This window comes from Carassius carassius, chromosome 14 (genome assembly GCF_963082965.1).
Source record: "Carassius carassius chromosome 14, fCarCar2.1, whole genome shotgun sequence".
Lineage (NCBI taxonomy): Eukaryota > Metazoa > Chordata > Actinopteri > Cypriniformes > Cyprinidae > Carassius > Carassius carassius.
Genome location: NC_081768.1, coordinates 8,563,626 through 8,578,051, shown reverse-complemented (window position 1 = coordinate 8,578,051; position 14,426 = coordinate 8,563,626). Strand labels below are relative to the sequence as shown.

The 14,426-nt window shown below is 38.6% G+C and overlaps 1 protein-coding gene across 3 annotated transcripts in view; it reads right to left on the bottom strand.

The window, feature by feature from the left end:
* Window positions 1–14,426, bottom strand: part of slc8a3 (solute carrier family 8 member 3) — a 43,825-nt gene that overhangs the window by 22,625 nt on the left and 6,774 nt on the right. For all 3 annotated transcript variants that reach the window (XM_059565916.1, XM_059565917.1, XM_059565918.1), the window contains exon 2: window positions 9,282–11,138. In XM_059565916.1, the coding sequence (XP_059421899.1) occupies window positions 9,282–11,053 (1,772 nt within the window). In that variant the 5' untranslated portion in view covers window positions 11,054–11,138. The remainder of the gene's footprint in view (window positions 1–9,281; window positions 11,139–14,426) is intronic.

Genomic DNA, 14,426 nt, shown 5'->3' with positions numbered 1-14,426 from the left:
CCAATACTGATAAAAATGCAGATATTTCAAAGACTTACATTTCAGTTTGTTCCTCACACAAAACTGGAAAAGGAATGTCACACGGGTTTGAGCGTGTAAATGATGACAGAACTTTCACTTTTGTATGAACTATTCCTTGAAATGCAAAATAATTTATGATTTACATCATATATTCATCCTCTTTGCTGTTCAATCCATTATTCAAGCAGCTCTCCTCGTCTGCTCTCTCACTGCCTGTCACGAGGGGTTTTTCCATTCACAGGAGTCACTAAGATGTTCAAGCTGATGTCTGGAGAGAATGTAGTAAAACAAGAGTGAAACAAACTCAAATTCACACAGACACAAGCACAGTCCCTCTATATAATCCTAGATCCTTGCATGAATTTCTCTCAACTGTGTCGGCATGGAGGTTATAAATAAAAGTAGCGGTAAATGTAGAAGACAGAGGATAAACAGTTTGAAAATACTGCTATTCCACATACCAAATAATTATGGTGGTCAGTTAAAAACTGCTTGGTGACTGGGCTGTATTGTCTCATTATTGTTTAGTATAACTAGGCAAAGAACTATGGAAGCCCATTTCTGCCATGGAATAAATAAATAATTAAATTAGAAGAACATGTCTGAAAGTTCAGAATTGTGAGATATACACAGAACTGCAAAATATTAACTCAGAATTCACCATTTTGACTTTTTCTCTCTCACAATTCTTAGTTTACAATTACATCTCACAATTCTTACTGTTTTTGTTTCTGCCCCATAATAACAAAAAAAGTTGGTTGTGAATTTTTTCCTAACAACTGCAAGCTTATATCTCACAATTCAGACTTTTCTTCTCTGAATGTTTATATTCAAATATAAACACAGAAATGTGAGAAAAGATCAGAAATGTAAGATAAAAAGTCACAATTTTCCTTCTTATTTTTTATTAACTGGCAGGAAACAGGCTCCCATACAGCGCTGACAGGAATAACTAAAAATCATCACATTACATTACAATCATTACATCTTTCTAACTTCACACAATTACCAATAAACCTCATGCCTAAAGACCTCATGACAGCAGCTTATTACACTTTATAATAGCTACTCCTGATACATTTGCCTAAACATGTTTGTGCTCTATGAAGAAATCACAACATCTTCTCTAGAAGCACCTGTTAATGCATCGTAATAAATGAATGTTTACTATTCTAAATGATTCATCATTACACAGTGGAGCTCTGCTATAACTAGATTTACAACAAAAAAGGTCTGAAGGTCCAAGGGGATACAAAAGGCAGAAAAACAGTGTAAAGAAGAATCAGGGAATGACAATGATACACAACCTCTTTCTACTGTTGCTTTCCTTTCATCATTCCTTTCAACGCTGACTGAACTACAGGTAAAATAACACACAAACTCAAGAGACTACAGCAACTAACTCCAGTGACTGTGACTATACATTTATAACATTTAAGCATCCATTTTTTCAAAAATGCATTTCTTATCATTACCAATGCAGAAAAAAAGTTGTGCTGATTTTTTTTTTCATGGAAACTTTATGGAGCCAAAAGAGTCTCAATAAAGATAAATGCACACACTACATTCACATATGCACACACAGGATTCATACATGCACACACATGATTCATAAATACAAACACAGGATACACAAATGCGCACAAAATTTACAAATGCACAATCAAAATTTAAAATGCACAGAAGATTCACAAATGCATACAAAATTCAGAAATGCACACAAAATTCAGAAATACACACACAATTCAGAAATGCAAACAACATTTACAAATGCACTCAAGATTCACAAATGCACAGGACAAGATTCAGAAATGTATTTCTGATGCACAAACAAATTTATCTTGATTTACAAACTGCTTGCGGTCTGTGAACTTCACTGCATTTGTGTGTAAATTTTGAGACTCCCCTGACTTGGCTCGACACACAAATGCCTTTTTTTAAACAGGGAATGATCTGCAACCAATCAGATATATCCCTTCTTTTAGCCAATCACAAGAACGCACTCCACGTTATAAGCCAATCACATGAACGCGTCCACACAGCGCGATATTATGCGATTATTTTTTACAAAATATACATTTAAAAATGTCTCAATACATATAGCCCAGTGACTGCAAAAAAAAAGTTAACCATGGATTCATAAATTTGCAATAGGCAATTATTTCATTTTATTGAAATATTTTAATGAAAGTAAAAAAAAATTTTACACCTTTTTGAATATTTTAATATATCTAAATATTCTTTTTGGATGCAATATAGAAGTCCCTTTAATTAAAATATTCGGTCCCTACATGAAGAGAGAGTCAGTGGTCCGCTGCGAGAGGAAAGTGACTCTCCGACTGCGAAAAGTGGGTCTCCGGCTGCGTGAGGAAAGTGAGTCGTTCGCTGAGGAAAGTGAGTTGCTCTCTGCGTGAGGAAAGTGAGTCGTTCGCTGCGTGACTCGTGAGGAAAGTGAATCGTTTGCTGCGTGAGGAAAATGAGTCGTTCGCTGCGAGAGGAAAGTGAGTTGTTCGCTGCGTGACTCGTGAGGAAAGTGAATCGTTCGCTGCGTGAGGAAAGTGAGTCGTTCGCTGCGAGAGGAAAGTGACTCTCCGGCTGTGGAAAGTGAGTTTCTTGCTGCGCAAAGTGGGTGTCCGGCTGCGCAAAGTGGGTCGCCGGCTGCGTGAGTCGTTAGCTGAGGAAAGTGAGTTGTTCGCTGTGTGAGGAAAGTGAATCATTCGCTGAGGAAAATGAGTCGTTCGCTGCGAGAGGAAAGTGAATCATTCGCTGCGTGAGGAAAGTGAATCGTTCGCTGCGTGAGGAAATTGAGTCGTTCGTTGCGAGAGGAAAATGAGTCGTTCGCTGCGAGAGGAAAGTGAGTCATTCGCTGCATGACTCGTGAGGAAAGTGAATCGTTCGCTGCGTGAGGAAAGTGAGTCGTTCGCTGCGAGAGGAAAGTGACTCTCCGGCTGCGGAAAGTGAGTCTCCTGCTGCGCAAAGTGGGTCGCCGGCTGCGTGAGTCGTTAGCTGAGGAAAGTGAGTTGTTCGCTGCATGAGGAAAGTGAATCATTCGCTGAGGAAAATGAGTCGTTCGCTGCGTGAGGAAAGTGAATCGTTCGCTGCGTGAGGAAAGTGAGTCGTTCGCTGATTGGCTTATAAGTAAACAATCCCCCACGTGGGGTGCATTCTTGTGATTGGCTAAAACAAGGGAGATATCTAATTGGTTGCAGATCATTCCCTGTTTAAAAAAAGGCATTTGTGTGTCGAGCCCATAGACTGTAAAAAATATTGACAAAGCGTCAGTGACGTCACCCATAGACTTTCTGAAGAACGGGTTTGAAGCCGTTTATGGGGGGTATGGGCAGCACCATCTTGGAAAATCTTGGGAAATCCTAACCCCGCCCACCTTCTGACGCAGCGCGCTTCAATCAGCTCGCTCTGCAAATTCGGTTATCTCTGTGTATATTTTAGGCAACGAAATATGTTATAAAACACCATACTAACTATTTTCGTTTTCATTAAAAGAAATCTTAAACATTATAGCCACACAAATGTGGTTCAGGCCACGCATATTGATTATATTCAACTACACATAACGTTTGCCTATTTATGAAAAAACAAAATATAAAACACAAACCTGCCTCTTTTCATTTTAAATATAATATAAAAATATTAAACATTTTATGGTCCAGGCAATATGTGCATTTGTACTAAAGAACAGATTTTGCAGTAAACAACATTACAGATCATCTTCGTTATATTAAAATTTAAAATGACAAAACTCAACCCAGTCTCTTTTTGTTAAATTTCAGTTTTATCAATATTAGCCATTATAAAAGTATAAGTAAAAGGTATAAGAAGCTATACAAATAAAGCAAACAGTTCAGTTAAACATACAAAGTCAGCGCTCTAGTCTAACCATACATCGGTAAAGTTAAATAGCTTATAAAGTTATGAAACTTCCCCTCAGCCAAAACGATTGCCCAGGGAAAAAATTATAGATTTAAGAGACCAAAAATCGCCCATTAGATATACACAAGATGAATTATATCTCATGTTTAACCACTACAGAGACGCCTGTAGTGTGTGCATGTATGAGTCCGCGGCATTGGCGGCAAACTTTAGAAGGTCTAGCCGAGGAAAGACTGCTTCAGGCGGGGTACATGAATGCGGAGCGCCCGGTCATCGCTGGATCAACTGGATAAAATTTTCATAAATCTTTAAATACACCACAGATTTGAGCTTTAAACAACTACATTCTCGCCTGAAAACCTCTTAAAACTACATTTCATGATACAGAAACAGTAGTATTATATGTCAACTGTATTAAAAAAATGGCGCTTCTTGTTGTCATTCTCCGTGGCGCTGCCGTGTGAGCTGTCAATCAAGCTGTCACTCAAAGTTAACCACACCCTTATTTTCATATATTTTATATCTAAATACGATCTAAACTAATGAGTTAGAAAAAAAATCACCCCCCTCACAGTTGTCAGGCACTCGGAAGCTATCGAAAAATACAATAAAAGTCCATGGGACCAACTTGTAAAAACATGAATTTATGCTGTGAAAATGGACATTTTAACATGGGGGCTATGGACATTTGCTCCCTTTTGGGACCTTCCCCTGGCGGATTTTCGATGTATTGCAGTTTTTCGCACTTCCGGGTAGGCTTCATTTTTCAGATCAGAATGTTGCCGCTTGGTCGAGCCAAGTCAGGGGAGTCTCAAATTTCACACAAATGCAGTGAAGTTCACAGACCGCAAGCAGTTTGTAAATCAAGATATATGTGTGTGTGCATCAGAAATACATTTCTGAATCTTGTCCTGTGCATTTGTGAATCTTGAGCGCATTTGTAAATGTTGTTTGCATTTCTGAATTGTGTGTGTATTTCAGAATTTTGTGTGCATTTCTGAATTTTGTATGCATTTGTGAATCTTCTGTGCTTTTTAAATTTTGTGTGTGCATTTGTGAATTTTGTGCGCATTTGTGTATCCTGTGTGTATATTTATGAATTATGTGTGTGCATGTATGAATCCTATGTGTGCATATGTGAATGTAGTGTGTGCATTTATCTTTATTGAGACTCTTTTGGCTCCATAAAACTTTGATAAAATTTTTGTGATGAATAAATCAATGAACAACATTTATTTTAAATGGAAAACTTTTGCAACATTATAAATGTCTTTACTGTCCATTTTCAGTTTAATGTGTCATTGCTAAATAAAAACATACTGTATATGTGTATATATATACACAACCCGAATTCCGGAAAAGTTGGGACGTTTTTTAAATTTTAATAAAATGAAAACTAAAGGAATTTCAAATCACATGAGCCAATATTTTATTCACAATAGAACATAGATAACGTAGCAAATGTTTAAACTGAGAAATTTTACACTTTTATCCACTTAATTAGCTCATTTAAAATTTAATGCCTGCTACAGGTCTCAAAAAAAGTTGGCATGGGGGCAACAAATGGCTAAAAAAGCAAGCAGTTTTGAAAAGATTCAGCTGGGAGAACATCTAGTGATTAATTAAGTTAATTGATATCAGGTCTGTAACATGATTAGCTATAAAAGCTTTGTCTTAGAGAAGCAGAGTCTCTCAGAAGTAAAGATGGGCAGAGGCTCTCCAATCTGTGAAAGACTGCGTAAAAAAATTGTGGAAAACTTTAAAAACAATGTTCCTCAACGTCAAATTGCAAAGTTTTTGCAACGTCAAAGGCTTTGCAAATCTCATCATCTACAGTGCATAACATCATCAAAAGATTCAGAGAAACTGGAGAAATCTCTGTGCGTAAGGGACAAGGCCGGAGACCTTTATTGGATGCCCGTGGTCTTCGGGCTCTCAGACGACACTGCATCACTCATCGGCATGATTGTGTCAATGACATTACTAAATGGGCCCAGGAATACTTTCAGAAACCACTGTCGGTAAACACAATCCGCCGTGCCATTAGCAGATGCCAACTAAAGCTCTATCATGCAAAAAGGAAGCCATATGTGAACATGGTCCAGAAGCGCCGTCGTGTCCTGTGGTCCAAGGCTCATTTAAAATGGACTATTTCAAAGTGGAATAGTGTTTTATGGTCAGACGAGTCCAAATTTGACATTCTTGTTGGAAATCACGGACGCCGTGTCCTCCGGGCTAAAGAGGAGGGAGACCTTCCAGCATGTAATCAGCGTTCAGTTCAAAACCCAGCATCTCTGATGGTATGGGGGTGCATAAGTGCATACGGTATGGGCAGCTTGCATGTTTTGGAAGGCTCTGTAAATGCTGAAAGGTATATAAAGGTTTTAGAGCAACATATGCTTCCCTCCAAACAACGTCTATTTCAGGGAAGGCCTTGTTTATTTTAGCAGGACAATGCAAAACCACATACTGCAGCTATAACAACAGCATGGCTTCGTCGTAGAAGAGTCCGGGTGCTAACCTGGCCTGCCTGCAGTTCAGATCTTTCACCTATAGAGAACATTTGGCGCATCATTAAACGAAAAATACGTCAAAGACGACCACGAACTCTTCAGCAGCTGGAAATCTATATAAGGCAAGAATGGGACCAAATTCCAACAGCAAAACTCCAGCAACTCATAGCCTCAATGCCCAGACGTCTTCAAACTGTTTTGAAAAGAAAAGGAGATGCTACACCATGGTAAACATGCCCCGTCCCAACTATTTTGAGACCTGTAGCAGAAATCAAAATTTAAATGAGCTCATTTTGTGCATAAAATTGTAAACTTTCTCAGTTTAAACATTTGCTATGTTATCTATGTTCTATTGTGAATAAAATATTTGCTCATGTGATTTGAAAGTCTTTTAGTTTTCATTTTATTAAAATTTAAAAAACGTCCCAACTTTTCCGGAATTCGGGTTGTATATATATATATATATATATATATATACACACACACACACACAATGTAATACTTAACTCCCAGTGACTCATAAACTACAGTGTCTAAAATTACAACTAGAAATTCAACCAGACTAGCTCATAAACTACACTGTCTAAACTTGATCATAAAGTAACTTGCCTTTCATCTATTATGTGGACTCAAATTACAGAGGATCATAAATTACAACAACTCAAATCACACCTAATTATTAATGAGCTCAAATAAAGCTATTTTACTTACAAAAAGCATTACTACCAAACAACACAAGTAGCATAATAAATTAGAGCTGATTAAACCAGGCCAATAAGACACAATTTCTGGTGATCTGAAATTAAAGTACTTGAGAGAAAAAGAGACAGAGAAAATTGGTTCCTGGTGCATCGTGCTGCAGCATCATGGGAATATAACAAGCACCAGCTGAGAAGGAGATCCCCGACACACACACACACACTCACACTTACACATTAGTGTACACAGGAAAAAAAAAACAGAGAAATGGATATAAAGAGATGGAGAAGTTGAGCTCATTTCTTTACTCTTTCAGCTTTAGTAGGTTATAAGTGTCATCTGATGAATACAGTTTTCTCTAAATAGCTTTCTTTCCTGGTCTCTCGTCTACTGTCTCTATCTCCAAAGGTTTAATGGTCAGTGAAGAGGGGTCACAGTGATATAAAACTCCCCTACGAAAAAGAGAGAGACAAAATGTATAGATCTTGCCTGTGCTGACTGGTGACCTTTCTTAAAGCAGAACAGAAGGGTGGATAGCTCCATATAATCTAGTTAGTTAGCGCACTGGTTAGGGGGCCGGTGATTTAAACCCTGCTGGTGGCAACAGCAGGTGCTTGGTTATGATTGATGCAGATGCCTTTACTCAACTTTCTCTCTGCAAGCAGTCCATACGCTCAACCGTAACTCAGGAATGGTGCCTGCTATTTGTGTACTAGGGCTGTCATGATACCATCATCACCATTTACTGTACGACACTAGCTAAAGTGTCACTTTCTAGACATGATACCGCTCATGATGTTTGGATGCATTGTTCTTCACGAAACTTTGCAATGACAAGCAAATTGTCTGTGCCTCATGAGATCTTTTAGCCCAGTAGGCATTAAATGAAACTTTTAATTATTTAATGGTTAATGCATAAAGCACAATTGACACAAAATACTTCTGGATAGCTGACATGTTCTGCAATGTAACACTATACTCCATTTGAGAAAAAAAAATGTATACATTATGATCCATGCATGTTTTATAATCTCATATTAATTCAGAGGCTACTTGCATAATTTAGAGTTTAAAAATTAATTGGTCTCAAAACAGGACCACTTAAAAAGGGGGAAAATATGGGATTAAAAATGCTTAAATGCTTAAACACTTAATGACCAAACACAGAAACTAAGATATACACTCCCTTAAATGTTAATATGCAGTCTAACCAAAAATCTTGATGTCAATTTAAAAAAAAAAAAAAGTCCTTAGACGTGTCAGCTACTCACATACAGTACTCTTACATATAGACAGTGGGTGGGTTGGAGTGTCATGTGAAATACGCTGTGAATATTCTTACTGAACTATTAATAACCAGCAGCATATCTGGACCAGCACACCAAACGTCTCTCTGTTTCTATCTGGTCTGTGTGTTACTGTATTACTGGATCTCTTTCTTAATTAACCACCAACATTCCTGAGATAAATCTCAGACCCCATCCCTTAAACTCTATTGAGTTACGCTTCATGATTAAACAGAGAAAAAATTTATGTAAAAGTGATTTAATTGTATATCACTCATATTGGAAGTCACAAAAGATTTACAAAGCAGACAGAATACAAACAGCATCAACTTCTGGCACATGCACCCTTATATTAGAGCCTTTATAACACATTATTGCATGACCAAATCCATGAATCTCAAAGATAAAAGCACAACTCCTCAACTACACATTCTTACAATGGCCCCAAAAACGTTTGAACACTCAAGAAATGTATGAATGTCTTAGCAAAAAAAATTTCACAAACAAAGATCTTTAATCGGTTTTCATTAATAAAACAATAGATGCATTGTTCAAAATCAAGACCAAAAAGTATTTTGATTTAGAACTATGAACTATGTACTTCATACATTCATTAACTTGACACCAACTCATGCGGTTTTAATTGCAAATTGGCTAGTTAGCTTTAGCATCATTGTTTTGCAAGTGACACTTGGTTTGACATTTTGCTAAAACATCTAATGCGATGACATTCCAAAAAAAAAAACTTTTTGAGGCCACTGTATACCTTTATACCTTATACACTATATGCCTAAGCTTTCAAAATTCCACCCTCTTTACACTCTGGCCTTGAAAAAAGTAAATATATGTGAATTAAATAAAGCATATTTACCAGGTCTCGTCGTTTTTGAACTCTAGCTCTCCATACGCATCCTCGAAGTCCTCTCCGCCGCCCTTAGCTAGTCCCTCCACCGTGCGAAACGGAATGATGACTGTCCCTCTCGCCCCTGACATCCGCAGCACTTTCACTTCCATGATGCCCACACTCTCACTCACATGCATGGACTCGCTTTCAAAAGTGAAAATGCCTGCGTGGTCATCGTCGAGGATGGTAACAGTGGCAACAGCAGGGAATCCTATCAAGGCCTTTGGGTACGGCAGGCTACTGGGCGACAGCACCTCATCCTCAGTCTCCAGAACACGCACATTACTGAGCCGCACAAAGAAATGCTCGTCCTCTTCAAAGATGTCATCATCGATGATGCCAACAGTGATCTCTTTCACGACCTCACCAGGTTTGAACACCACTGTTCCCTCAGTGAACTCGTAGTCCGCACCGGCATTTGCAGAGCCGTCTTCTGTTTTATAATCCACATAGATTGTTTTAGCGATGTCACCGCCTTTACGAACAATTGTGAGGAGAACGGCGCCACAGTTCTCCAGGCACTGGTAAATGGCAGGTTCAAACATGATGCGGGACACATACTCCTCGGGTTCTTCTATGTGAACTTCTTGTACGCTAGCACTGCGTTTGGCCTGCTCTGCCACATGCTTCTTAAGGATGTTGCCGGCACCGGTCATCATCCTCGTGGCCTGGATACGATAAAACGCTCTGCTCTTCTGTTGGTGAGACAGTGCATAGTAGTTGGCCATCTCCACCAGCTGGTCCAGCTCCTTCTCTGGGTGTTTCTGCTTCAGGTCCTTCAGGATACGGATCATATCCCTGCGAGACTCATCCACCTCTTTGCCCTCAATCAGGCCCATCAAATTACTAGCAGCTCCGCCATCAACAAAATGAGAATTCATCATCTTTCCATCCATTTCGATGCCTTTTGAACGGTCACCCTCCGTCTCGATGATGACACCTCGGTGCTTGTCCGTGCGATATTTCTTGTGCATAAACTTGTAGAAAAGCAGGCGACGGTCGGCCACCCAAGCTAGAATGACACAGATGGGGAAGAAGGCCAAGGTGAGAAGTCCTTCCCATACTTGGACAACGTTCGGCGAGAACACAGCCAGGATCATATAGAGCCAGATGTAGGCAAACATGCTCCATGCGGCTGTTACGAAAAAAACACGCAGGTGTTTAACCTTCCGGACCTCCCCTTCCGGGATAACGGACACGCACAGGCCAATGATCACAAACATGTTGAAGGCGGCGCTACCCACAATGGTGGCTGGGCCTAGCTCACCAGCGTGGAACTCGTGCCCGCAAATCTCGATGACGGAGAGAAGGATCTCAGGGGCAGAAGAGCCCAACGCCATGAGCGTGAGGTTGGACACGGTCTCGTTCCACACTCGGATTGTCGTTGTTGTCGTCTCACCATTCGGACGCTTGATGATGATTTCTTTTTCCTGGGAGGTGATGACTTCAATGGCAGCCATGAAGCGATCCGCAATAATCGACACCCCCAAGAACATGTAGATCATTGCCACGAAGTACACAATGACCCTGGCGATCTTGTCACCCATGGAAGGGTCCTCGGGGTACCAAATAGGTAAGATGATGCCAGGCTGGCATCGACTCGCCTCCCCGACGCATGTGATGTTATTCGAGAGGGACGGGCTCGGCGTGACTCCCGCCTCTGCACAGAGGAAGGCTGATGCCACGAAAACCACGCCAAACCAAAGGTAGGCAGAAGTCTTTGTCCTTGAGCGATCCATGCACCCTCTTTCACCTCAAGGGTCTGTGATCTCTAGCTGTCCTTCGGGAATCCAGCACTGGGCTGTCTTTGGTTCCACACGCCACCTATGAGAAAAGAAAAGAAGGGAGTGAATCAGAGAACAACTGGTACATAACCCAACAAAACACCTACCTAATGACAGAGGAAAGACACCTGACATCAGCGGTCAGGAGTATGAGCATTGCAAAAGTAATGTAAGCAATCCCATCTGAAAATTCAGCAAATAAACCCATTATACTTTGTTAGATTTGCGAGCAGTGCGTGTGTGTGTGTGATATAATATGGTGAAATACTAAAGGTCCACACAGCAGAAAGCTAAAAGGCCTCACTCAGCAGGTGCGAATGTTGCAAGAATAAGCAATGTCCAAAATGACGCACTGGAAAACATCAACAACAGAGCAAGGGCAGCGTGTTGCTCCATTCCAACGTGCTGCCTATTGAAGTAGCATTTTAAGGCTCCTGTTTCAAAAGGCTATTTAATCCTAAAATACTTTTTTGGGGAAAATTGGTTTGCCCTAAGTAAAAATAAATAAATAAATAAACCCAAGATGTATAAACACTGAAAAGAATTATAAAAATGTTCAGGGTAATACACATTTTTGTGTATTGATTTAGAAATTATGCTTCTGTTATCTTAGCGAAATGCTTAAGCCAAAAGCTATTTAATTAAATTGAGCTTTAATGTAAGGAGTGGCACAAAGAGTTGGCGTCTACTTCAAGCATCACAAACCAGATAAAGAGACTAAAAAATGAATGTTTTATACATTTACTAAACATGTGTGACTTCATTTCTTCTGTGAAACACAAAATTTTGAAGAACTTTAGAAAATCTTCTCATGTTCCACAGAATGTTTAGAATGACAAAAGGTTGAGTAAATGATGACAGAATTTACATTTTTGGTTGAAATATGTCTTTAAGTAGAAGATTACATGATGTTCTGGAAATGAAATGTATGCAAGTTTCACCCAGAGAGCTGGGAATAATTAACTAATATGGACACAGATTATTTCATTACATTTTTATCCCACTGCACCAGTGGAGATCAGAGTGTGTATGTGGGAGTGTGTGGGAGCAGCTCTGGTAATCCACATGGAGATGGAGGTGGTGTGTGTGCAGTTCATTTGCTCTTTCTCTAACACAGAAATGCACCCAGAGGAAATTTGTTTTGCTCAAGGGGTTGCTCTTTGAAAGCTCAGAATGGATGTCTCATTTAAGTATCCAGCATGTCTCATGTTTCTCTTCAAATTCCTTAGGAGAAATAAAAATGAGTCTCAAATCCACTACGTTGATAAGTTTAGGGTCTGTATGTTTTTAAACAAGAATATTAATAAAAAAAAAATACTTATATTAAACAAGGATGTATTAAATTGATGAAAAGTTACATTAGATACCTTTATAATGTTTTGAACTTTGTTGAACTGAAGATTTGGAACTTTGTGTTTCATAATGAAAAGATACAAAAGTATTACGCAGCATGACTGCTTTCAACGTTGATGATAAGAAATGCTTATTAAACACATAATCAGCATATTAGAATGATTTATGAAGGATCATGTGACACTGAAGACTGGGGTAACGATGCTGAAACATGGCTTTGCATCACAGGAATAAATTACATTTTTAAATATATTAATGAAAAACAGCTATTTTAAATTTAAATAGTATTTCATAGTACTACACTTTTACTGCATTCTTGGTAATAAATGCAGCCTTCAAGAGACTTATTGAGACTTATTTCAAATACATTTAAAAAATCTTACCGACCTCAGTTTTTTTGAACAGTTAGTATTAGTTTGATACTGTAAGGGTATGGAGCTATAACATGTATATGTATGCGTAATGTATGTATATGCATATGTAAATAAATATACAGCATATTTCATTTAACTTGGTCAGGAGAGATTCTGATGAGAAATGTTGAGTTTGTATTGACACTCAAACGTTTTAACTGTAGACTATATCTTGGCAAATAAAAGCACAGTTTCTAGAGTAGAAACATCTGAGGTCTTAATTTCAGAAAAGCCTGCATTTAATCCTAATTATTTATTTCTACAAATTATTAAGAACAAACGCTAAGGAACCAGAATAATTAAATTTTTTATGACTCCTGCAACTGCTTCCTGAAATTCAGGAAGCAGTTTAACTACGTTGCATGATCAATCTCCTAAACGTCATAATCCAAAAGCTGTTGCGAGACAGATGCAGATGAGCATAAGTGGACTATGCAAGAGCCATCAGACCAGACCTGATTATAGTGAGTAAAACAAACATTCTCACACTTACACATATGAAGTGGGTTGTAAGTAAACAGCACAGTGTAGAAACAGAAGGCCTAATGAGGAAAAACTGTTTTGTAAAGCAAAAGAGCCCAGCCTGAAGCCTTGAGCTTCCCCCTCCTCTCTGTCTACACTACCATATACAACAATAAATGAAGGAAGAAAGAAGAGAAAATAAAGAGGAAGCCTGTAGTCACATGATGTGTGCAATCACAAACTTTACACATGAAAGATTACTACTTGTGTCTTCTTAAAGCATTAGTTAACTTGCAGAATTAAAATTTCTTTATAATTTACTTTGTATAATTGTCTTTTTCTCTTTAGTCAAGGTTTTTGAGGAAAACATTCCAGGGTTTTTCTCCATACAGTGGACTTCAATGGGAGCCAATGTGTTGAAGGACCAAATTGCAGTTTCACTGCAGCTTCAAAGGGCTCTACACGATCCCGGATGAGGAATAAGGGTCTTATCTAGCAAAACGATCAGCCATTTTCTAAGACAAATACAAATGTATATACTTTTTAACCATAAATGGTCATCTTGCACTAGCTCAACCTCATGCATTACATATATAGTCAAACGCCTTTTACAAAAAAATTTAAAACAACGATGTCAGATAATTTAGAAGTTGGAGGAGAAAACGAGATAGAGTTTTTCGTCCCTTCTCTACCATTTTGATCTGCAATGCATAAAAGTCACGGACACGCATAATCGAGCCAGTGGAAGATGAGCATTTGTGGTTAAAGAGTACCCACATATTTATTTATCTATTTATTTTTGAAAATGACTTATTATTTTACTAGATAAGAAACTTATTCCTTGGCTGGGATCATGTAAACCCCTTTACAGCTGCACTGAAACCATCATTTTGACCTAGGGCTGCACAATTAATAAAATTTCTAACCGCAATTACAATTATGGATGCCACAATTACGTAATCGTTCAAAGCGGCAATTAATCGTTCAAAGTCCACTTATGTTATTCTGCGTGCTTAATGTGCGTTTTTTTCTTTCCACATGTTATCTTAAGGGTTTTTCCCATTATTTCAATTTTAGTTTTAGTATAACATTATAATATA